This window comes from Erythranthe guttata, chromosome 4, assembly GCF_056151865.1.
Source record: "Erythranthe guttata isolate IM_541 chromosome 4, IM_541, whole genome shotgun sequence".
Lineage (NCBI taxonomy): Eukaryota > Viridiplantae > Streptophyta > Magnoliopsida > Lamiales > Phrymaceae > Erythranthe > Erythranthe guttata.
The window spans coordinates 2,945,969-2,965,187 of NC_142536.1; the positions used below are offsets into that span (position 1 = coordinate 2,945,969).

The 19,219-nt window shown below is 34.7% G+C and overlaps 4 protein-coding genes across 6 annotated transcripts; 3 read left to right on the top strand and 1 right to left on the bottom strand.

Moving 5' to 3' along the window:
• The first annotated feature begins 6,668 nt into the window (after positions 1-6,668).
• Positions 6,669-9,354, top strand: LOC105949525 (nuclear transcription factor Y subunit A-1). 2 transcript variants are annotated; one of them, XM_012972861.2, is made up of 6 exons: positions 6,669-6,809; positions 7,649-7,919; positions 8,097-8,212; positions 8,297-8,359; positions 8,617-8,781; positions 8,871-9,354. In XM_012972861.2, the coding sequence occupies exons 2-6, from the start codon at positions 7,682-7,684 to the stop codon at positions 9,090-9,092; spliced, it is 804 nt and encodes a 267-aa protein (XP_012828315.1). In that variant the 5' UTR covers positions 6,669-6,809; positions 7,649-7,681; the 3' UTR covers positions 9,093-9,354. The 2 variants fall into 2 exon arrangements, with proteins under 2 accessions (XP_012828315.1, XP_012828390.1); XM_012972936.2 differs by having other exon boundaries at positions 6,672-6,809; positions 7,644-7,919.
• Positions 9,355-9,418: 64 nt separating this feature from the next.
• Positions 9,419-11,846, bottom strand: LOC105949428 (translocation protein SEC62). 2 transcript variants are annotated; one of them, XM_012972771.2, is made up of 5 exons: positions 11,528-11,846; positions 10,572-10,886; positions 10,286-10,487; positions 9,969-10,197; positions 9,419-9,851 (listed from the first exon to the last, which is right to left on the bottom strand). In XM_012972771.2, the coding sequence occupies exons 1-5, from the start codon at positions 11,618-11,620 to the stop codon at positions 9,608-9,610; spliced, it is 1,083 nt and encodes a 360-aa protein (XP_012828225.2). In that variant the 5' UTR covers positions 11,621-11,846; the 3' UTR covers positions 9,419-9,607. The 2 variants fall into 2 exon arrangements, with proteins under 2 accessions (XP_012828225.2, XP_088672555.1); XM_088816429.1 differs by having other exon boundaries at positions 10,572-10,880; positions 11,528-11,698.
• A 918-nt stretch (positions 11,847-12,764) lies between these two features.
• Positions 12,765-16,804, top strand: LOC105949332 (calcium-dependent protein kinase 7). The gene is made up of 8 exons (XM_012972662.2): positions 12,765-13,962; positions 14,202-14,325; positions 14,431-14,574; positions 14,972-15,124; positions 15,209-15,324; positions 15,411-15,578; positions 15,825-16,055; positions 16,143-16,804. Exons 1-8 carry the CDS (start codon positions 13,453-13,455, stop codon positions 16,296-16,298), a joined length of 1,602 nt encoding a protein of 533 aa, XP_012828116.1. The 5' UTR covers positions 12,765-13,452; the 3' UTR covers positions 16,299-16,804.
• A 406-nt stretch (positions 16,805-17,210) lies between these two features.
• On the top strand, positions 17,211-18,285 carry LOC105949232 (uncharacterized). Its single transcript, XM_012972552.2, has one exon. The coding sequence runs from the start codon at positions 17,410-17,412 to the stop codon at positions 18,049-18,051; it is 642 nt and encodes a 213-aa protein (XP_012828006.2). The 5' UTR covers positions 17,211-17,409; the 3' UTR covers positions 18,052-18,285.
• The last annotated feature ends 934 nt before the right edge of the window (positions 18,286-19,219 follow it).

Sequence of the window (19,219 nt, forward strand, 5' to 3'; positions counted from 1 at the left end):
AATTCAGTGTAAGATGCACGTGTGCTATTCGTCAATTAATTCAAATTTTGGAATTTTGCCTCTAGGGTATCCAAAGTTCCTAATTGTCCTCTAATTATTTGATTTATTAATTATATACAAGGTAAATATTAATTAATTCATTTACAAGAAAGGTAACATGATTAATCAATTAAATCCCCCAATTTAAGCTGAACATGGCATTGATAATTTAGTACTCCCTATTAACTGTTTCTAGGGTATTGGGTTAAATTGTCGGAATTTCATTAATCCTTGTCAACTTGTATAATCAATGAAAACTTATCTGACTACACCTTAAATAAATGATCTCATAAGTGTGGATAAGGGTCCGTTTGGTTAAACTTATTCTAAAGTCTCTAACTTATTTTAAAGAGTTTATAAGCTATTTTTATTCATTATAAGATTTTAAACAAAAATGCGATTTTTTTAATATATATCTGAAAAACTCTCAAGCAGCTAATTTTTTTTATTTTTAATTTTTTTAAATTATCAAACACTTTGAAAGAGCTTATAAGCTCTTAGATATTTTATAAACTTAACTTAACAGCTTATAAGCTTATCCAAAAACCCTTGAGGATGTTCAATAGTAATATTTAAAAAAAAAAAAAAAAAATCCACTACAAAGTAAACTCAATAAACCTAATTAATCTCATTTGTAATTTATCTATATAAAAGAATTAAATGTGAAAATAATAGAATAATAATGACAGAGGTTAATTCATTTTGATATCCAATTTGCACTTAATTTAAGGGTGGGAAAATAAAACATGCCTTAAAAAATTTAATATATAAGTTGACAATTAGCCAATTCGAACAAAATTGAATTATAACTAAATAAGGATAAATTAAAATTGTGGAATCTAATTTATAATTCTCCAATCTATCTAATTTTAGAACAATCTGCTTTGCTTAATTTAAGAAAACCTTAATCATTAAAAAATATCCGGGGCAGCGGGCAGCCTGCCCGAACCATTCATCATTCCACATATATAAATGGCACATAAACACACGCCATAAAATATAAATATATATATATATCAAACATAAAACATTGAAATTCAATTCAATTCTCCCCCTTGGATTCCTCTCATAATTATTCATACTCACAGCCGCCGCCATTGTTGTCTTGCTTCTTTCCGTTCAAGTTTGTTTTCCTTTGGTTTAATTTTGTCGTTTAGTTAAACCTAAGCTATATATATATATATATGGCTATATTGCAGGCTTTTAGGGTTTTCCTTTTTAGCAGCTAAATTTCTCCCCTTAGTGTTGTAATAATGGGTCCATCTTGTAGAAGAAAAACCCTTTTCAAGAAGCAGCATCTGATCAAGAAGCCGGAGAATATTCCGGCGAAGTCAGTTGTATTGTTAGCTTCTCCGGCCAAATCTCCGGCCAAGCCGCCACCAGAAGTGGCGAAAGTGGATGTATCTGGCAATAGTAATAGTAATAGTAATAGGAATAATGTTTGTTCGACTCCGAAAAGCAAGAGGTTTCGAATACCGGAGATCAAGACTTGCCCGCCGGCGCCGAAGAAGATACGGATAGTGACAGGTGGCAGTGGCGGCAGTTATTCTTTGATGAGGAGGAGTAGTAGTAGTGTTACGGCAGTACCCTATTTTGCGCCGCCGGATATTGAGCTCTTCTTCTACTTTGCTCTCCGTGGTATTCCAATTTGATCACCACTAATCACATATAGATACAGCTAGCTAGTGTGTGTGTGTGTATTTGTGTGTTTGTGTGTGTGTAGATCAACAATTTCTTATTATTAGTTTAATGTTCATGTTCCCACTTTAATTAATTTGTTTAGTTTGCTGGTTTTCAATATAGCTTCTTTTTAATTTGCTTCTTCCTTTTATCTATTCTTGATGTATTTTCTATTCTAACAACTTTATCCAACTTGAAATCCAATCAATCAATCAATTAATTAATTAATTAATTTGCTTGTTAGAAGTCCAAAATACTGTTAATTAAATGAAATTAATTTATTTTGAAAAGAAGTAAATATAAATAAGTATTACTACACCACCAAAAATAATGTCTTCTAATTCACACAGAAAAGATTCTACTTTTACAGTTGAGATTTTCTAGTATGCATATATGGTGGCCCTGCTGCCTTCTTTAATTTTTCTGCTATTTCCACTCTCTATTTTCTCAACTTTGTCACATAAATTCACAGTTTCTGGACTGGAAACAGCAAAAAAAAAAAAAAAAAAAAAAAAAAAGAGGTGAAATTTATTTATATTAATTAGATTGTTTTTTTTTTTTTTTTTTTTGTAATATTAATATTAATTAAAAGATGAAATTATTGTTGTCAGATTTGTTTTATCTTTTTCTTTATATTATTGGGGGACTGTTTAATGTTTATATATATATCCAGTGTGTCAGGTTGTGGGGTACAAAAATGTCTGAGGGTAGGCCAACAATTGTAAGGGAATCCAATGAAAGGCTCGTGCGGTTTCTGTGATCATTTAATTACTTTCACATTATTTTTTTATTTACAGGGAATCTAATCATATATATTTCTCATTATCTATTGTTTATTTAGTACTTTGTGATTTGTGATTATGAAAAAGCACATATATATTTCTCTTCACCTATTCCTCGTCACTACTAGATTTTGGATATATATATATATAACACATTCAATTCGCATGTAACATTAATAATATAATGTCCCATTTGATATTTTATATACCCATGCAATAATTTAGTGTTTTTTTTTTTCAAAATAAAAATATGAGCACAATCATCATCTTATGCACACGTCAATGAATTCTTGGAATGAGGATTGATGCTTTGAGATTTTTGATTTATTTTTTCTTTTCTAAATTATATATATATATATATATATATATATATATATATATATATATATATATATATATATATATATATATATATATATATATATAAACAAGAAATGCATAAGGATTGATGCTTTCCAGTATATCCATATAAAATATTCAAGAAAGCAGACACTTAGGCTATGTTTGGAACCATTTTTGTTTTGTTTTCATTGTTTTCCCAAAACAAAATGAGATTTATTACACTTTTCATATCATTTTCTCAAAACAATTTCAAAAGTTTCTCTCTCCTTCAGACATGATGTGACTGCTACAGTAAAATGATTTGACTTCTACAGTAAAAAATGTCTTCACTAAAAAACAAATAAACATCACTTCATCTTTCAATTTTTTTCTTCAAAAATACTTCTTTCTAACACCTTTAAACATGATTTGACTACTACAGTGTATTTTGTCTCCTTCCAAAATACAAACAAACATTACTTTCATTCTCAAATTATTCCCCCAAAACATATTTTCTCAAAATGAAATCAAAATAAGATCCAAAACACTTCCAAACATTGCCTTACTTTTTTAAATTTCAATCAAGTAAAGTACTCATACTATAATATTCCATTCGAGCAAGACTTTCGTTTCATTTATTTATTTAATTATTATTATTTTTATGTATTATGTAGAATGAGGAGGTTAATTACTTTTTTTAGAATCCGAGGTTGCCCCAATTTGTTTCTTAAAGGAGATAATTGATAAACTCTTTCTTTAGCTTTTGGGTCAAACCATTACACATCTACTCGATCGTTTCTCCACTTACATTTTCCTCTTTTTTTTTTCCCTCTTTACTTGTTCATTTTATTTTCTTATATAATTAATTAAATCAAATTACAAATTTTCTTATTAATATGGGTTGAATTGTTATATTTGAATTTAAGTGGGCCCTTTGGAGAAATACTCAAAAAGGAATCTGATAATGGGCCTGAAAGCAGACCATTTTGAAGCGTGCGGGCCTGTATTAGTGTAATCGGGCTATACTCATTTGCTTTCTTTAACGGGTAACTCAGGCCCGACGGGTCAAAAATATGGTAGGCCCGAATTATGATCGGGCCATCAATGGGATCCAAGGGAGAAAAGGTTTGACCTTGTCATCTAAACAAAAAAAGAATTAGGTCAAAAGTATTAGTTACTACTTACTAGTCAACGGAATTTACATAGTCTTACGTCAGCATTTCGGTTTTCATTTAATTTAAATGCTGAAATTTTCTTAAATTTGAAATAAATAATGAAGTAATATATTACTATTAAATATGAATGTAAAATATTAAAATAGCAACGTGGATGGGAAAGTGCCGTGATTGGGAGGCTACTGATGGAGAAAGCGGGGCCCGCCGTGAAGCCACGCGTCCGCAGCCTCTGCGCGTGTCATGCGGGTTTTGGAGTTTTATAACTATGCACTCCAATTTTGATAATCTCACCCACCCAAACACCTTTGACCTTACAAACATTTCTTTTAGCCATCCCCCAACCCCACAATAAATGCATTAAAAATAGGTAAATTAGGGCCATTCCTGCCATAAAATATAATTTCGAAAAAAAATTCTCTTGTTTTCATAATTACAATTTACAAGCACTCTTCAACTATCATTACTTTACATGTCTGTATATACGATGTCAAATTTACCTAGGAGTGTGTTCATTCAACAATAAACCGATCGAATCGAACTGAACGAAAATTGGTACATGCACATAACCGAACCGTTAATTCGGGGTGCTATTCAGTTTTATTTTATTACATAGACTCACACAGACACAGACACACCGTTAATATATATATATATATATATATATATATATATATATATATATATATATATATATATATAAACTAAAATTAATTAAAAAATCAAAATTTTAAATATTTTTAATAAAATTTTGGTAATTCGATTATTTATCAAATCAAATGCTAAATGATATGAAATTTTGGCTTATCATGCAATTTCTGCACAATTTTACCGAATAAACGTCTCTAAATTTATCTTAGATGAGAAATTTTTTGTAATATAATACATAGTTGAGGGGTGCTTATATTTATTCAAATATAATAGTTTTTTTTTTTGTAATTTGATCTTACGTCAAGGGGTGATCGTAATTTGCCGTAAAAAATTCAAATGATATGAGTTCTTTTTATATTTTACTCCCATGGTTTATTGCTTTCTATTTTTTTAAGTATTTTGTTCTATATTATCTGTAGGTTTAGATTTTTAATAATGCACATTAAATTAATTAATTATGACTAAAAATTAGAATTAATTTTGTCTTTCTTATTTCCAAGAGGAGGAAATATTAAAGGGGATCACTATTTCAAATCCCAAATTTTGCTTACTTGAATACCAAAAAAATAAAAAATAAATAATTAATTGTAAATTACTTTAATACCCTTAATGAAATTAAAACCAAAAAAATATTACAAATATTATTTTTCTTTCTTAAATACCAAATAATCAAAAACTCAAAAAAACAATTTCCCTCCTCCACCTCCTTCTTCTCCCTCCCCAAAAACCCTTCTAAAAAATCTTCCTCACAACAAACCCTTCTAAAAAATCTCACAACAAACCCTTCTAAAAAATCTCAAAACTAAAGAAATTAAAACCTCACAAAACGTATAAAATTGAGTTATAAGACAATAATATGGTAGTATATATGAAAGGAGAACACATTAAGGTAAGTATCGATGTCTTTTTTGAGCTTCGAAGTCGATTTTGAAGTTTTTTTTTTTTGAAACCCGCCGGCAATTTTCGACACATACAGGTCGATTTTTTGGTCAATTTTCGACACCAACGTGTCGAAAAAAAAAAAAAAAAAAAAAAAAAAAAAAAAAAAAAAAACAAATTTCGACACCTACCTGTCGAAAATTCTCCAAATTTCGACAGGTATGTGTCGAAAAAATACTGTTGGTAAAAAAAAAAAAAATTTTTTTTTTTTTTTTTTTTTTTTTTTTTACCAATAGTGTTTTTCGACACATACCTGTCGAAATTTGGAGAATTTTCGACAGGTAGGTGTCGAAATATTTTTTTTTTTTTTTTTTTTTTTTTTTTTTTTTTCTTTTTTCGACACGTTGGTGTCGAAAATTGACCAAAAAATCGACCTGTATGTGTCGAAAATTGCCGACGGGTTTCAAAAAAAAAAACTTCAAAATCGACTTCGAAGCTCAAAAAAGACATCGATACTTACCTTAATGGCTTCTCTTTCCACATATACTACCATATTATTGTCTTATAACTCCATTTTATAATTTTTGTGAGGTTTTGATTTTTTGAATTTGGAGATGTTTTGGAGGATTTAGGAAGATGAAAAAGATAGGGTTTAATTGGGTTGTCGCGGCAGTTACGAGCACGTGCGGTGGCGTTCGGCGGCGGCGGCGGCGACGGCGGTGGCGGCGGCGGCGGCGACGGCGGTGGCGGCGGCGGTGAGGGTTGGAGAGGAGAAGAAATGGTGGAGGTTTTTTTTTTTTACAACAAAGGGTTTTTTTTTTTTTTTTATTTGGTTTTTGAATAGGTAATTTCTAAAAAAAATTGATATAATTGATATTTTGTATGAAAGGGTGTTTTTGTACTTTTCTTTTTATTTTGGTATTAAAGTAAGAAAAAACTGATAAATATGTACTCAATTTTGGTTTTAAACTTGGTAGTATTCAAGTAAGCAAAAATTGGGATTTAAAATAGTTGCCCCCAATATTAAATTGACACGCTCATGTTACACGTGTTCGAGGCTGGCCCCACAAATGGTTGTACGCAATCTACGTGCTACCCTGGGTGACAGTATCCAACCCAGCTAAAGAAAACTGCCACAAATTATATACACACAGTCTCCTACATTCTGCAGCTGCTGCTATACAGACTTTAAAATTCTACATGAACACACATTGACCCTAAATTCTCTCACCTCCCCCAAATTCTAGGGTTTTGTTTTAATCGTCATCACTCCTAGAATCAACTGGTACTGAATTTTCGTCTTTATTTTCAACAATTGTGCTTATTATTTTTTTTTAATTCTTCGGTTATTGCATGTGCGTTGTGCCCCTCTCTCTGCATGTATTCATTCTGTACATGTATGTATATGTGTATGCATGTCTGTATTTTTTTGTATTTAATGAACTTTTTTCTTACCTGGGGGATTTTACCCTTGTTATAGTTTAAAGTTGTGATTTTTTTTTGTAATTGTTGTTTGTTTGTGGTGTTGATTATTGAAGTTGTGTGTTTATTTTTTCTTTTGATTTTATATGGTTAGATCTTGGTGTTACTTGATTTGAAAGGTTTTATTTGATCTGGCTTGATGAAAGTAGGTGTAATGAAATTCATGGATTAAAGATTTTTTTATTTTTTTAGTAAGACTGTGAATTTCTGCAGAAATTCGCGTAGAAATTGGCAAATCGAAATTACGGAAATGAGGGAAATGAAGTGGGGAGTGAATTTGAGGAGATAATGATTAAGCAATTATTGGGCCTTGTATTCTTTATGTTAGAAAGCTAACATATGAAAAATGCTATTAGTTGTCTTGAGGAATTACAAGTTTACATATGTGGCGTACAAATGTCGACATCCAAGATACAGTCGCTACAATTTTTTTAATCGCAATAGTGTCTGTAAAAATGTGGGGAAACAACATCTTGATCCAGTTTCAGTTTAAAATCGGGGAATTGGGATTCTATGTTAAGTAACAATGATAACACTGTCATTTCGAGTGTAAGTTTGCCGACTGATTCCTTTATAATGTTATGTGCTATTTGCATTTGATGGATCTTAAATTTTGCTCGTTTATGAATTCTGCAAGGATAGAGTGGTTGAGTTGTTTCGAGAATTTAGAAGAGCATGCAATCCAAAACGTCTAAGAGTGCCAACCAAGAAGAATCGGATCTTTATAATGTTGCAAACTCAACTGCGTATTCTGATTCTTGGTGGAATAATAATACCGGATATAATTCATTTTCCGCGTCAGCGATGAGGGGAAATGCATCAGATTCATCAGAGTCACAGTCTGAAGGTGGTGTAAACGAGGAAGATGACGACACTGCAAAAAGATCACCAAGTAGTGCACATTTGCAGCATGGTACCCTCTTCAGTGCTTGTAACTTGATTTCCCCTGTTCTTAATTTTTCGGTCTGGACAAATAAATTACTCGATTTTTCTGACTTGTCAAAAAGGTTGTCTAGTAGTATTTACTCGAATTTCCTTATTTTTTTCTCGTGCGAATTTCATTACTTTTGATCCTCTCTGTCGAGTTCAGATAGAATCTATAGGCAAGAGGAACAGAATCTCGGGCAAGTTCCACCTACCTTGCATCCAAGAGACGATGGGAGCCTTACTCGGGCCCCACACCTTGAGCTCGTTGGACACTCGGCTGTAAGAATTCTTCTTAACTGCTCGATAAAGATTGTAAAAATTGATGGTTTTTTTTTTACATGGAAATCTGTTATTCTTGTTCAGGCTTTTGGCACATACCCTTATGATCCGTCTTATGGAGTCGTGATGGCAGCTGGCCAGCACTTGGTACGATAATTAATGTGAAGCTACTTTTTAGTTGACGAGGTTTTTTTTCTTTCTCGTCATAGTTAAATTGTATACCAAGAACAAGAAGGGTTGGTTTATTGCAAATCGATATACGGGACATTATTTATTAACAGAGCTGTGTAGCAGCTACTTTGTAGTCGATGCTTTACATCATCCATTCGATTTTAGAGAAATTGTTACTGTTTCATACGAATGTGATTCGAGAAAAAAAGGTTTTTTTTGTTTTCGTTTTCAAGGTTCCTCCACATGTATACGATATGCATCATTCGAGAATGCAACTGCCATTAGATATGGCACAAGAGCCAGTATATGTGAATGCCAAGCAGTATCATGGTATTCTTCGCAGGAGAGAGTCACGTGCTAAAGCAGAGCTCGAAAAGAAGTTAATAAAAGCTCGAAAGGTGCTTTTCTTTCTCTCTCTTCTTCTTCGTTCAGTGTCTATGAGAACTTGTTTCGACCAGGTCAACATTTGTGCCTTTGTAAATTGCAGCCATATCTACACGAGTCCAGACACCAACATGCCTTGAGGAGGGCAAGGAGCACAGGGGGGCGTTTTGCAAAGAAACCGGATGGAGATACTTCTAAAGTTACAGGTGGTGGCATGGTTGGTTCGTCACAGTCGATTACCTCATCTCGTTCCGAACCCCTTCTCTCTGAGTCTGGAGGACAAGTGCAAAACGATTTGCATGTTGGGAAAGGGGATGGTTTGTGAGTTTTGATGAAGGGCACAAAATGGTGGTGGTTACTTATTCGAATCTCGGCTTTTCTTAGCTGGGCGGCAATTCATTCTTGGCTCTTTTTCTCTCTTCTTTTTTTTAGTTGTTACTGTTCAGTAGTATTTATTTTCCCCCTTTTGTACAAAGATGTCATTTAACATTAGAAACGAAGTTTGTAAACGCAAGTTTATTGCTAGATAACGTTGTAAATTTCTGCTAGTAACATGTTTTTTTTACTGCCTGCATTTGCTAATCGAACATTGGTGCCAGAATTAGCAGATGATCTATATATATATATATATTCTAAACAGAGACAAAACTCTGGAGCAATTCTGGGTTAAATATCGAGATATTTATAATATCGTTACAAGATTCTACAGTCACGACATACGATGATTGATAATGAAGAAAATGTTATCACAAAAGTAAAACGAAAACCAAAAGAAAACACATAAAAGTAAGACTGTAGTTCGAGATTTCATCCCTATTGTAGCATATTTCATTGTGATGTTCAATAATGACGGTCTTTAGAGTCTCCTGCGTTTATGATTTCTTCTTCCTCGAATTGGTCATATGTTGTTTCTCCTTCTGTATCATCTTCGGGCCGGGCCGTAGTCTCAGGCCCACCATCCGTAACATTGTTATGGGAATCGGTGGCATTAACTACGGTTTGTTTGTCCATCATGCCTGACAAGGCAAGCCTAGGAGACCATTCTAGAACATCATCTATTATGTTGGACACCCTCTTATGGTACCTGTTCGGACAAAAAAATAAGATTAATAAACAAAAATAAATAAAAAATAGCTACGGCGAAATCGCACTTAACCAAAACAATATCCGTAAAAGCTACTGAAATAGTAAAAGTAAATACCTGGCTCTAGCTGCTTCATCAGGAGCGTGGTGCCTCAATAGCATAATTACGAGTACAGCCACTGTAGCATAAAATAGCCTAGCTGTCCATTTTGGGCGATCGGCCTCATCTTTTTGGGGCCAAAACTGGAATAATTCCTTAAGTGTAGCTTCCTCTGCAAGAATATTAGGGAAGAACCAGACCCGTTTCCCCAGAGCGACCCATAGAAATCCAAATACGAGGGCTCTCACTGCATGAAAACATTTAACTAAATAAGCCCAAGATAACAAACAAAAACTTTCGAAAAAAAGTAGAATTCAATTAACTAAAGAACTTACTCGAAAGGAGGCAGAGTATAAGAAGCAATACACCGGCACAGAAGTAGAGTATGAATAGCTTGACTTGGTGTGGATACACAGGAAACAAGCAGATTGCTAGGGTTAAAACAGGCCAGCAAAACGAGAGTAGCGTTTGCCACAATGGTCTTCTGTTCACAAAAGTCCACGCGAAAAATGCATCGTTATCCGAAAACGCTTGGTCCTGCAAATCAAAATCAAATAAGTCACCGAGTGTAAAATATCCATCCAAAAAAATACGTTTAGAAGATGCAAAAACGGAACTTACTGGAAATATCTCGAGATGGGCAGGCCATGTAGATAGTTTTCTCTTTCCAGGACGAACAGTTTTGACAACACGGTCACATCGAACTACAAGATTCTTTCTCAGAAGAATGTCTGCGATATCTTCAACTTCTAAGTTCTTGTCTGATTCGAGAAGGTCTTTGAGTTCTGGGTGATTCTTCAGAAAACTAACGAAATCTTTTCCTCTAAAATATTCAACTCTCGTCTCCTGTAAGACAGCCCACCTAGATTCCAGGTCCTTGTGATCCCTTACTTTCTCGGCGAATATTTGAAAAACGTCCTTCTTCACAGCCTGTTTCTGAAATTAAAAATAATTAAATTGAAAGTCAATTGAGAGTAAACTTGATCACCATCTACGTTTCTTACAAATAGGGAAACGGCATCACAGCAAACCGGAAAGTAAGATGGAACAGAACCGAAAGATCTGCACAATAAAAATATACATAAGAAGAAAAAGGGGGATTACTTCAGTGCCCTAAGCCGATCTACAATTGCTTCAGTGCCCTAATAATTTAATTACTGACAAACTCGTAAATTTTCAAACCATTTCCAGTTCATAAAATCGAATTGCCCATCGAGTCGAGCAGTACGATCACAAAAAAAACCTACATTCACTTATGCAAGTAGAATTCCCCCCAAAAAGATGATGTTTACAAATGCACGTCGCTAGTTATTTTGCTTCAATGCTACCAACTCTCAACATTAATTATTAGTATACAAATTACAAACATAAACAACAAAATTGAACAAAATTCCAGCATTCAAAACAATCATACTGATATTTTTCTATCAATTGCATCGGATCCTCTCTTTGAAATGTAAGAGCATTCATCAGACACCAAGGTACAGGAAATCACGAGAAAAAAAAAACGCGCATGTTGATATAATCACAATCGCAAATGTCTAGGTATAAATTAAATTAAAAAAAAAAATTGTAACCTTTGGAGGAGTGTCGGTGGCGGAGTCGGCATACGAACGCCGGCTCCTCTTTTTATCTCCGGCTGCTCCGCCGCCTCCGCCTGTTTTCTTCATCTCTCGCTGTCTTTGGATTTTCCTTTTTCTTACAGTGTTTTTTTCTTTTTTGCATTTATATTTATTTACTGCAATTAAAAGGAAAGTGAATTAAATTCGTTTTCCCATTTAGTAACTGGTGCAAAATGGACTTCTTTGGTCTTCGGCCCAGTCAACGGAAGACAGCCCATTAGTAGATCAGCCCAACTTTATTAATTACTTATAATTCATTATTGTTTTTTTTTTTTTTTTTATATATATATAAAATAAATGAACTTGCAAACATATATGTGTATTAATTAAATAAACTTTGATATTGATGTAGTACAATATTTCAAAGATCAAGGACGAGTCTGAATTTAATATAACCTAACAATGACTTTTCATGTGTTGAATCTTGTGGTGTGACTAACTTTTTGAATCTTGTGGTGTGTATAGCACGTTTGGACTTACGTGCTTTGACTTAAATTCTTTTTTTTTTTTCCTTATTTATTATTAGCAAATTTATTGATAATTGGTGTAAATTGGTCGAAATTAAATATGAACACTGACTTTTTTGCCTCCTACTTTTTTTTTGTTCGTGAAGGAGCAAAATACACCAGTTATATGCGTCTCTTAGAGTTCTGGCAATGAGTTAAAAGATTGTTTGTATGCTTAACAAAATGAAAAGAACACGAGTGAAAATCTTTAGCGAGGATTAAACATTCCTCGATCGTTGTACTGAAAGAAGACGTTTAGCGAAATAGATTCTCGAAGTGCTGTAATGACTTGTAGACAATAGCTTTATTTGTTTGTTTCTAATGTCCCATGCTTTTTACAGACGATGATGATCGCAGCAAAGAGGTAGTCAGATTACTTCCATTCCGCTGCACTTTGTAATAGTCGATTCTTCCCCCGTCTTTCACTTGCTGCAGATAAGCGAGACACTAATTTTTCTTTTCGTCGAAAAAGTTCAACATTAAATGAGAGAATATCTAAATCGAACCGCCACAAGAAAAAGTGGATTTTCGGTGAGATTTTTTCAATTGCCAAATTTCTTTCCCATTCGACTTCACACAAACCACTATTTGAAGTACTCTACTCCTACTCTCTATGGCCTACACCATACATATATATAACACGTATACAAAGAAATATGAGACGTGACATAAAATTCAAATGTAATAACTCAAAGCAAATAATTGCGAGTCGATCCAAAACACAAATAAGAACTAATTAAATAGAATTTAATTATTCCGTTAGTTTAACTAATCTCATCAATCTAAATCAATAAATAAAATGTAAATATTATCCAAGTGTAAAATAAATAATTGCCGTAGAAGAGGAAGGAAGAAGAAAATGAAGGTATAAAAGCAAACGTCTAGAGAGAGAAAGAGAGAGAGAGGATTAGGAGGTTGATGAGAGAGACAAATCTCTGCAAAAAAACAGCTTTTTTGAGTCTCTCTCTCTTTTCCCCTGAACGCAGATTCCGATTCCGACCTTCATCAGTTCTTCGTTCACAAATTCAAACAATCCATGTTTACATTTGTTTTTGATTTCAATCAGTTGCTTTTTGTCCACATTTTCTCACCAAAAAATCCCGAGAAAAATTAAATAAAGTTATTCAATCCTGCATTTTTCTAATTTCTTTTTAGGTTTCTGTAATCCCTAATTGGTGATTCCAAAATCAGATTCTGTGTCTTCGTTGCGTAAAATTATAATTCCTTGTTCCATTGTTCGTGGAAATTCTGCTTGTAAAAAAAACACAGGTGTTTGTTTGTTTTTTTTTTTTTCACGATCGTATTTCGTGAATTCCGTCGATAACAAATCAATTATATTTCTGAAATCGAGATTGTAATTCCGATTCCCAAATCATGGGGAACTGCTGCGCCACACCACCTTCGCATTCCACCGACGCGAAGAAGAAGAGGAACAACAAACCCAATCCATTCTCAATCGATTACGGCGCCAGCCACAAATCCAACGGTCCGAACAACCTCGTTGTGCTGAAGGATCCGACGGGCCACAACATCACGGCCCGATACGATCTGGGGCGTGAGCTGGGGAGAGGCGAATTTGGGGTTACTTATCTGTGCACTGATATCGAAACCGGTGAGAGATTAGCTTGCAAGTCGATATCGAAGAAGAAGCTCAGGACAGCTGTCGATATCGAAGATGTGAGGAGGGAGGTAGAAATCATGAGGCGTATGCCTAAGCACCCGAATATTGTGACGTTGAAGGACACTTACGAAGACGATAGTGCGGTGCATATTGTTATGGAATTATGCGAAGGGGGTGAATTGTTCGATCGGATTGTGGCGAGAGGGCATTATACGGAGAGGGCTGCTGCTCTTGTTATGAGGACTATTGTCGAAGTCGTGCAGGTTATATTGCTATTGAAAATGATCGGATTCTTTCGTTTTTTTGTTAGTGTGTTATGATAGTCTTAATGGAATGCATTTGGTAGAGCTTTTTGTTTTTTTGCATGCATATTGAAATAGATGTGATATATCGATCTTTACTTGCTTAAACTCGTTGAAATTTACGACTATTCTTGTTTATTTTCGCTCGTATCTTTTGCTTATAGCATTATCTTAATGCTGCTTCGTTCGTTGGTCTGTAGGTCTGCCATCAGCAAGGAGTGATGCATCGTGATCTGAAACCAGAAAATTTTCTTTTTGCAAATAAGAAAGAAACGAGCCCCCTAAAAGCAATTGACTTTGGTCTATCAGTTTTCTTCAAACCTGGTAACTTATCTTCTCACCGATATGCCTTTTTATTTATTTATAAATTATAAACATTTAGCTCCTTCACTCTTCGTGCTTTAATAATATTTTTTGATCGAATTTTAGGCGAACAGTTCAATGAGATTGTTGGAAGCCCTTATTACATGGCTCCAGAGGTACTGAAACGTAATTACGGACCAGAGGTTGATGTTTGGAGTGCTGGAGTTATCCTATATATTTTACTTTGCGGTGTTCCTCCATTTTGGGCAGGTTAGTTTCGGTATTTTCTCTTTTATCTGCACCGTTGAGAGAGGAGATGTTATATGGTTGTAGTTAAAACTTAAAAGTAGGTTAAAAAAAAAACTAAAATGCTAAATGTCGTGTCAATTTTACCGGTGCCATAAATCCAAGATTATGCACAACTTTCTCGTCGAACTACCAAGTTAGCCGATTCAAATTGGGCTAGAAACCTTATTCAAAGAGCTACGACTTTGATGTTTTGAGTTTTCCCATAATCGAACTGGAAGATTGTCAAAATCATGTTTAAAGTAGAATTTTGAAATAGACTTGTTGCGTGTTAGGGCAGTCTTCATTCATTCATGCATAACCCTCTCACCCGACATCCAGTTTAGCCGACTCATTCCCCATTTTTATTCCGATTGTGCAGAAACCGAGCAAGGAGTGGCGCAAGCAATCATCAGATCTGTAATTGATTTTAAAAGAGATCCATGGCCTAAAGTATCCGACAATGCGAAGGATCTTGTCAAGAAAATGCTCGATCCAGATCCCAGTAGGCGTCTCACAGCTCGTCAAGTCCTTGGTAAATAATTATCCTTGCTTAATCCAAAATCGAATTGCACCATTGCACGATTATTGATTTGATCTTACACTTGTATAAATACAGAACATTCATGGTTACAAAATATAAAAAAGGCACCAAATGTCTCGTTGGGCGAGACTGTGAAAGCAAGGCTCAAGCAATTCTCGGTGATGAATAAGCTCAAAAAGAGAGCTCTAAGGGTACTTTGCCGTTGTCGACTATATATATAAATATAATATATATATTTAATTAAATAAAGAAAGCAATTGTATGGTGACATGTGTAGGTTGTGGCAGAGCATTTATCGGTTGAAGAGGCAGCTGGAATTAAGGAAGCGTTTGATATGATGGATTCCGGAAAGAGGGGTAAAGTCAACCTCGAAGAACTCAAAGTTGGTCTGCAAAAGCTTGGCCACCAGATTTCCGACCCGGATATTCAGATTCTAATGGAAGCTGTAAGGATTATATTCCAGTCTTTCCATCACTCATTTCCTTCATCTCGGAAAATTTCCAATTTTTTGCGGAAGTGAAAACCTTATTCCATTTCCGTTCCAAAAAAAAAATTGAAAAATCGGAATTTCAAAAATTGGATTAAAAAAACTTGTTCCGAAATAGGCGGAATTTCGAATTTCCATAGTTTTAGTCACCTATAACATTAAATATATTATTATTTTTTTCAATTATATTTTTGTTTTTTACAGGCTGATGTTGATGGAGATGGAACTTTGAATTACGGGGAATTTGTCGCCGTATTAGTTCATCTTCGGAAAATGGCGAATGATGAGCACCTACACAAAGCTTTCGCCTTTTTCGATAGAAATCGGAGCGGATATATAGAGATTGAAGAGCTTCGAGATGCTTTGAGTGATGAAGACAATGCCAACAGCGAGGAAGTTATCAGTGCTATCATGCACGATGTCGACACGGACAAGGTCACTTATTTATTCCCAACAATTATTAAATTGATAATCGATCAACGCACATAGTTTCTAAAGCTTCTTTAACAAAAAAAATCGCAGGATGGGCGAATAAGTTTTGAAGAATTTGCTGTAATGATGAAAGCTGGTACGGATTGGAGAAAAGCATCGAGGCAATATTCACGAGAGAGATTCAATAGTTTAAGCTTGAAGTTGATAAAGGATGGCTCCGTAGATATAGCTAACGAAGGTAGATAATCATCTTTCCAAACGAAAAAAAAAAATCTGAAATAGGGAAAAAAAACGAGCGCTAAAAAAGGAACACGTCATCGTGTGCGTTTTTTTCTTCCTCCTCGTCCTTTCGGTTTTCCGGGCCAGTTCATGTGAGATTGCTGTTTCTTGTATTACACTTTCTTCATTTAAATTTATTTTTTTGGCCCCAATACATATCATTATAGACTGAGAGAGGCTTAGGTTGGAGAGTGCTTTGTTTTCTGTTTATATTTAGGTTGATTTTGTGTGTGTTTGTAAATAGCTAAAAGCGTGGGAGTATTTTAATAGGGTGGGGGTAAAAACGTCTTTTGAGGGAGGTAGTTCTTCTTGCACTGTACATATTATGAGTCAAATGTGGATAGTTATGCCATTGTTGTTGAGAAAATGTGTTAAAGGGCTTCTCTTTGAGTTTTTGTAATGTACTTTTCTTTTCATTGTAATTAATTAGTTTTAGTTCATTTTAAATATAATTTGGACTAAATATGAATAAATAGATAGTTATGTCCACTAAACATTTTTAATCAACCATAATGTGGACTAGAAGCATAATTAAGAAGAATGTATATCTATTTCAAAGTTTCAACTCATCTAATCATATTATAGTAAATAATGTCATTTTGGCTTTTCTGTAAAAGTGGGAATTGGAACGAAATTTACAAATCAACCGATTATGAGTCAAAAAATTTAGGATGTGCCCAATGGTTGCAGCAAACGAGCTTGTCTGATTTACGTCTCTCGCATTATAAAAAAAAAAAAAAAAAAAAGGGTTTTGAAATATTATTTTATATTATGAGTTCAAAAAAATTACAATTTTGAAATTTTCGAATTTTGTGGGATAGGAATTCAAATAGATTAATATTTATTAGAAAATAAACACAAAAAGTATGCCGTATGCTATACTTTTGGGAGCAAAAATATAATTTACCCAATTTTAAGGGATTACCACAAAAGTGTGATTTATGTGGACCTTGCGTTTTATTTCTGAAAAATAGTAACGCCCTTTTCATTTTCTTTTGTTTACCGAATTCTCTCTCTCTCTCTCTGCCGTTCCTTTCTCTCTCTACTTTTTCTCTCTCTAACAGAGAACAGCGTGGTAATGGCGACCTCCGCTCTCCCACTGATCCTCCTCCTCTCTCTCCTCGCCGCCACCGCTTCCGCCCGCCCCTGCAAAACCCTCTTCTATTTCTCAGCCACCACCACCACCACCTATTACCCTTACAATTCCCTCTCCCGTAACCCTAACCCTAACCCTAACCCCAATTCCATCATCCGCGACCAAAACCCCCGCTACATCACTCTCATCTTCACCTCCACCTCCACCTCCACCACCCCCATCTCCGATCGCCGCCCTTACATCAGCATCGACTCCGACCCCGCCTTCTACGACGATTCCCAATCGTCGTCCACGATGACGTCATCCGAATTCCCCCTCAAATTCTATTCCTCCGTCTCGAGCTCGATCCGCGACCGCACGAAGGATATCATGAGCGTGGTCGGAGCCCTTCTCTTCGGCGTGGGGTGCGGTGCCCTCACGGCGGCCGTCATGTACTTTTTGTGGGCCCTCTTCACCCCCAGCCGCTTTGACTTCGCCGATGGCTCTTCCTCTTCCGATGATGAAGACGACGATGATGAAATTGCTGCCGCGAAGAAGAAGTTGGGCTACGTGGCAATCCCCAAGGTTGTTGACGGTGATGTCAAGAAATACGCACCACCGGCACCCGCGAAGGAGGTGGTTTGATCGCCCAATTTCTATATATTAGTGCTTCTGTGAATTTGGTAAACCCTAAAGAAGGGAAGTTTGATTACTTTTTTTAAGGATCTGTGTTTATATTGTACTATTGATGCTACTACATGTTGTGAATTCGTATCGTGATCCACTGTGTTGGCTCTATATTTCGCATTTCAGGTTAATTAATATTGTGTTTTTTTTCTTTTCTGTTTTTGAAAATAAAATGCTTAGTGTGAAGCAAAATACTCTTTTACAGCTCTATTTATTCATCTTATTGTCTACACAAATTCGATTGATATCTATTGCCGAGTCTTTGCAGTATTAACTTTCACACAATGTGCTTATGATTGTATGTGGAAATTGGAATGTGCTTCGTAATATGATTAACTTTGTTCTGTTTTTTGTGTCCCATTACTAAGTCTAAGAAAATGCCGACCAAGTTTCGTTTATTAGGGTGCAGATATCTTTTTTCTGTTATCTATTTAAATTATATTCTCTTACGTACGTCTTTACGTATGTCTGTTCTTTATTCAATTTAATTTTTGTGCAAGTCATATAAGGCTGGCATTTGGTATACCTTGTGGTGACTGGTGGTTTTTCTTGAAGAAGTTTCGAAGTGGTGATCTTTATTAGAATTTAATTTTGTATAATTTGGTGATGAGATGGTTAGTGTCTGATATACCTCATTCTTGAGTAATTTGCATGTGAGTCCGATTCTTCGTCTTGTGGAATTTTACGGTAACTTGGGATGTTCTTTATCTACCACATCTATTTTGCGCTAACTTGGATGTTTTTTTTACTTGAACTGATTTTGAAAATTTTATTTTATCTTTGGTTGTCTGCCAAAGATTGAATTTTGTGTGTTCGTATGCTGGTTAATCCGTGATCATTTGAATTTGTTGGTTGTGTGACTAAGTATAAATTCGAATACCTCAATTACTGCTTATAAATAAGCAATCCTTTGCTGCTCCTTATTGAAGCTCAAGTCTTGGCTCAATACATGTTTCAAAAAGTGATTGAAACTACTAGATGTAATTGAAAAAAACTTGATAAGTAAGATGTCGATACTAGTAAAACTGTTGTAGGATACTGAAATGTGTTTTTGGCTGTAATTCATTTCGAGTAAACGAGTTTTTCTGCTTGTAATCATGCGCAGTAGCACAACTTTATGCGAAGA

Excerpts from the sequence above, each read along its gene's own strand:
- LOC105949232 (XM_012972552.2), top strand. The coding sequence starts at position 17,410 with ATGGCGACCTCCGCTCTCCCACTGATCCTCCTCCTCTCTCTCCTCGCC.
- LOC105949428 (XM_012972771.2), bottom strand. The coding sequence starts at position 11,620 with ATGAAGAAAACAGGCGGAGGCGGCGGAGCAGCCGGAGATAAAAAGAGG. Across the intron at positions 10,887-11,527 it reads CCACCGACACTCCTCCAAAG|AAACAGGCTGTGAAGAAGGA; the intron begins GTTACAATTTTT and ends TTTTAATTTCAG. Across the intron at positions 10,198-10,285 it reads TATACTCTGCCTCCTTTCGA|TGAGAGCCCTCGTATTTGGA; the intron begins GTAAGTTCTTTA and ends GTTTTCATGCAG.
- LOC105949525 (XM_012972861.2), top strand. The coding sequence starts at position 7,682 with ATGCAATCCAAAACGTCTAAGAGTGCCAACCAAGAAGAATCGGATCTT. Across the intron at positions 7,920-8,096 it reads TAGTGCACATTTGCAGCATG|ATAGAATCTATAGGCAAGAG; the intron begins GTACCCTCTTCA and ends TGTCGAGTTCAG. Across the intron at positions 8,213-8,296 it reads AGCTCGTTGGACACTCGGCT|GCTTTTGGCACATACCCTTA; the intron begins GTAAGAATTCTT and ends ATTCTTGTTCAG.
- LOC105949332 (XM_012972662.2), top strand. The coding sequence starts at position 13,453 with ATGGGGAACTGCTGCGCCACACCACCTTCGCATTCCACCGACGCGAAG. Across the intron at positions 15,579-15,824 it reads TTCAGATTCTAATGGAAGCT|GCTGATGTTGATGGAGATGG; the intron begins GTAAGGATTATA and ends TGTTTTTTACAG. Across the intron at positions 16,056-16,142 it reads ACGATGTCGACACGGACAAG|GATGGGCGAATAAGTTTTGA; the intron begins GTCACTTATTTA and ends AAAAAATCGCAG.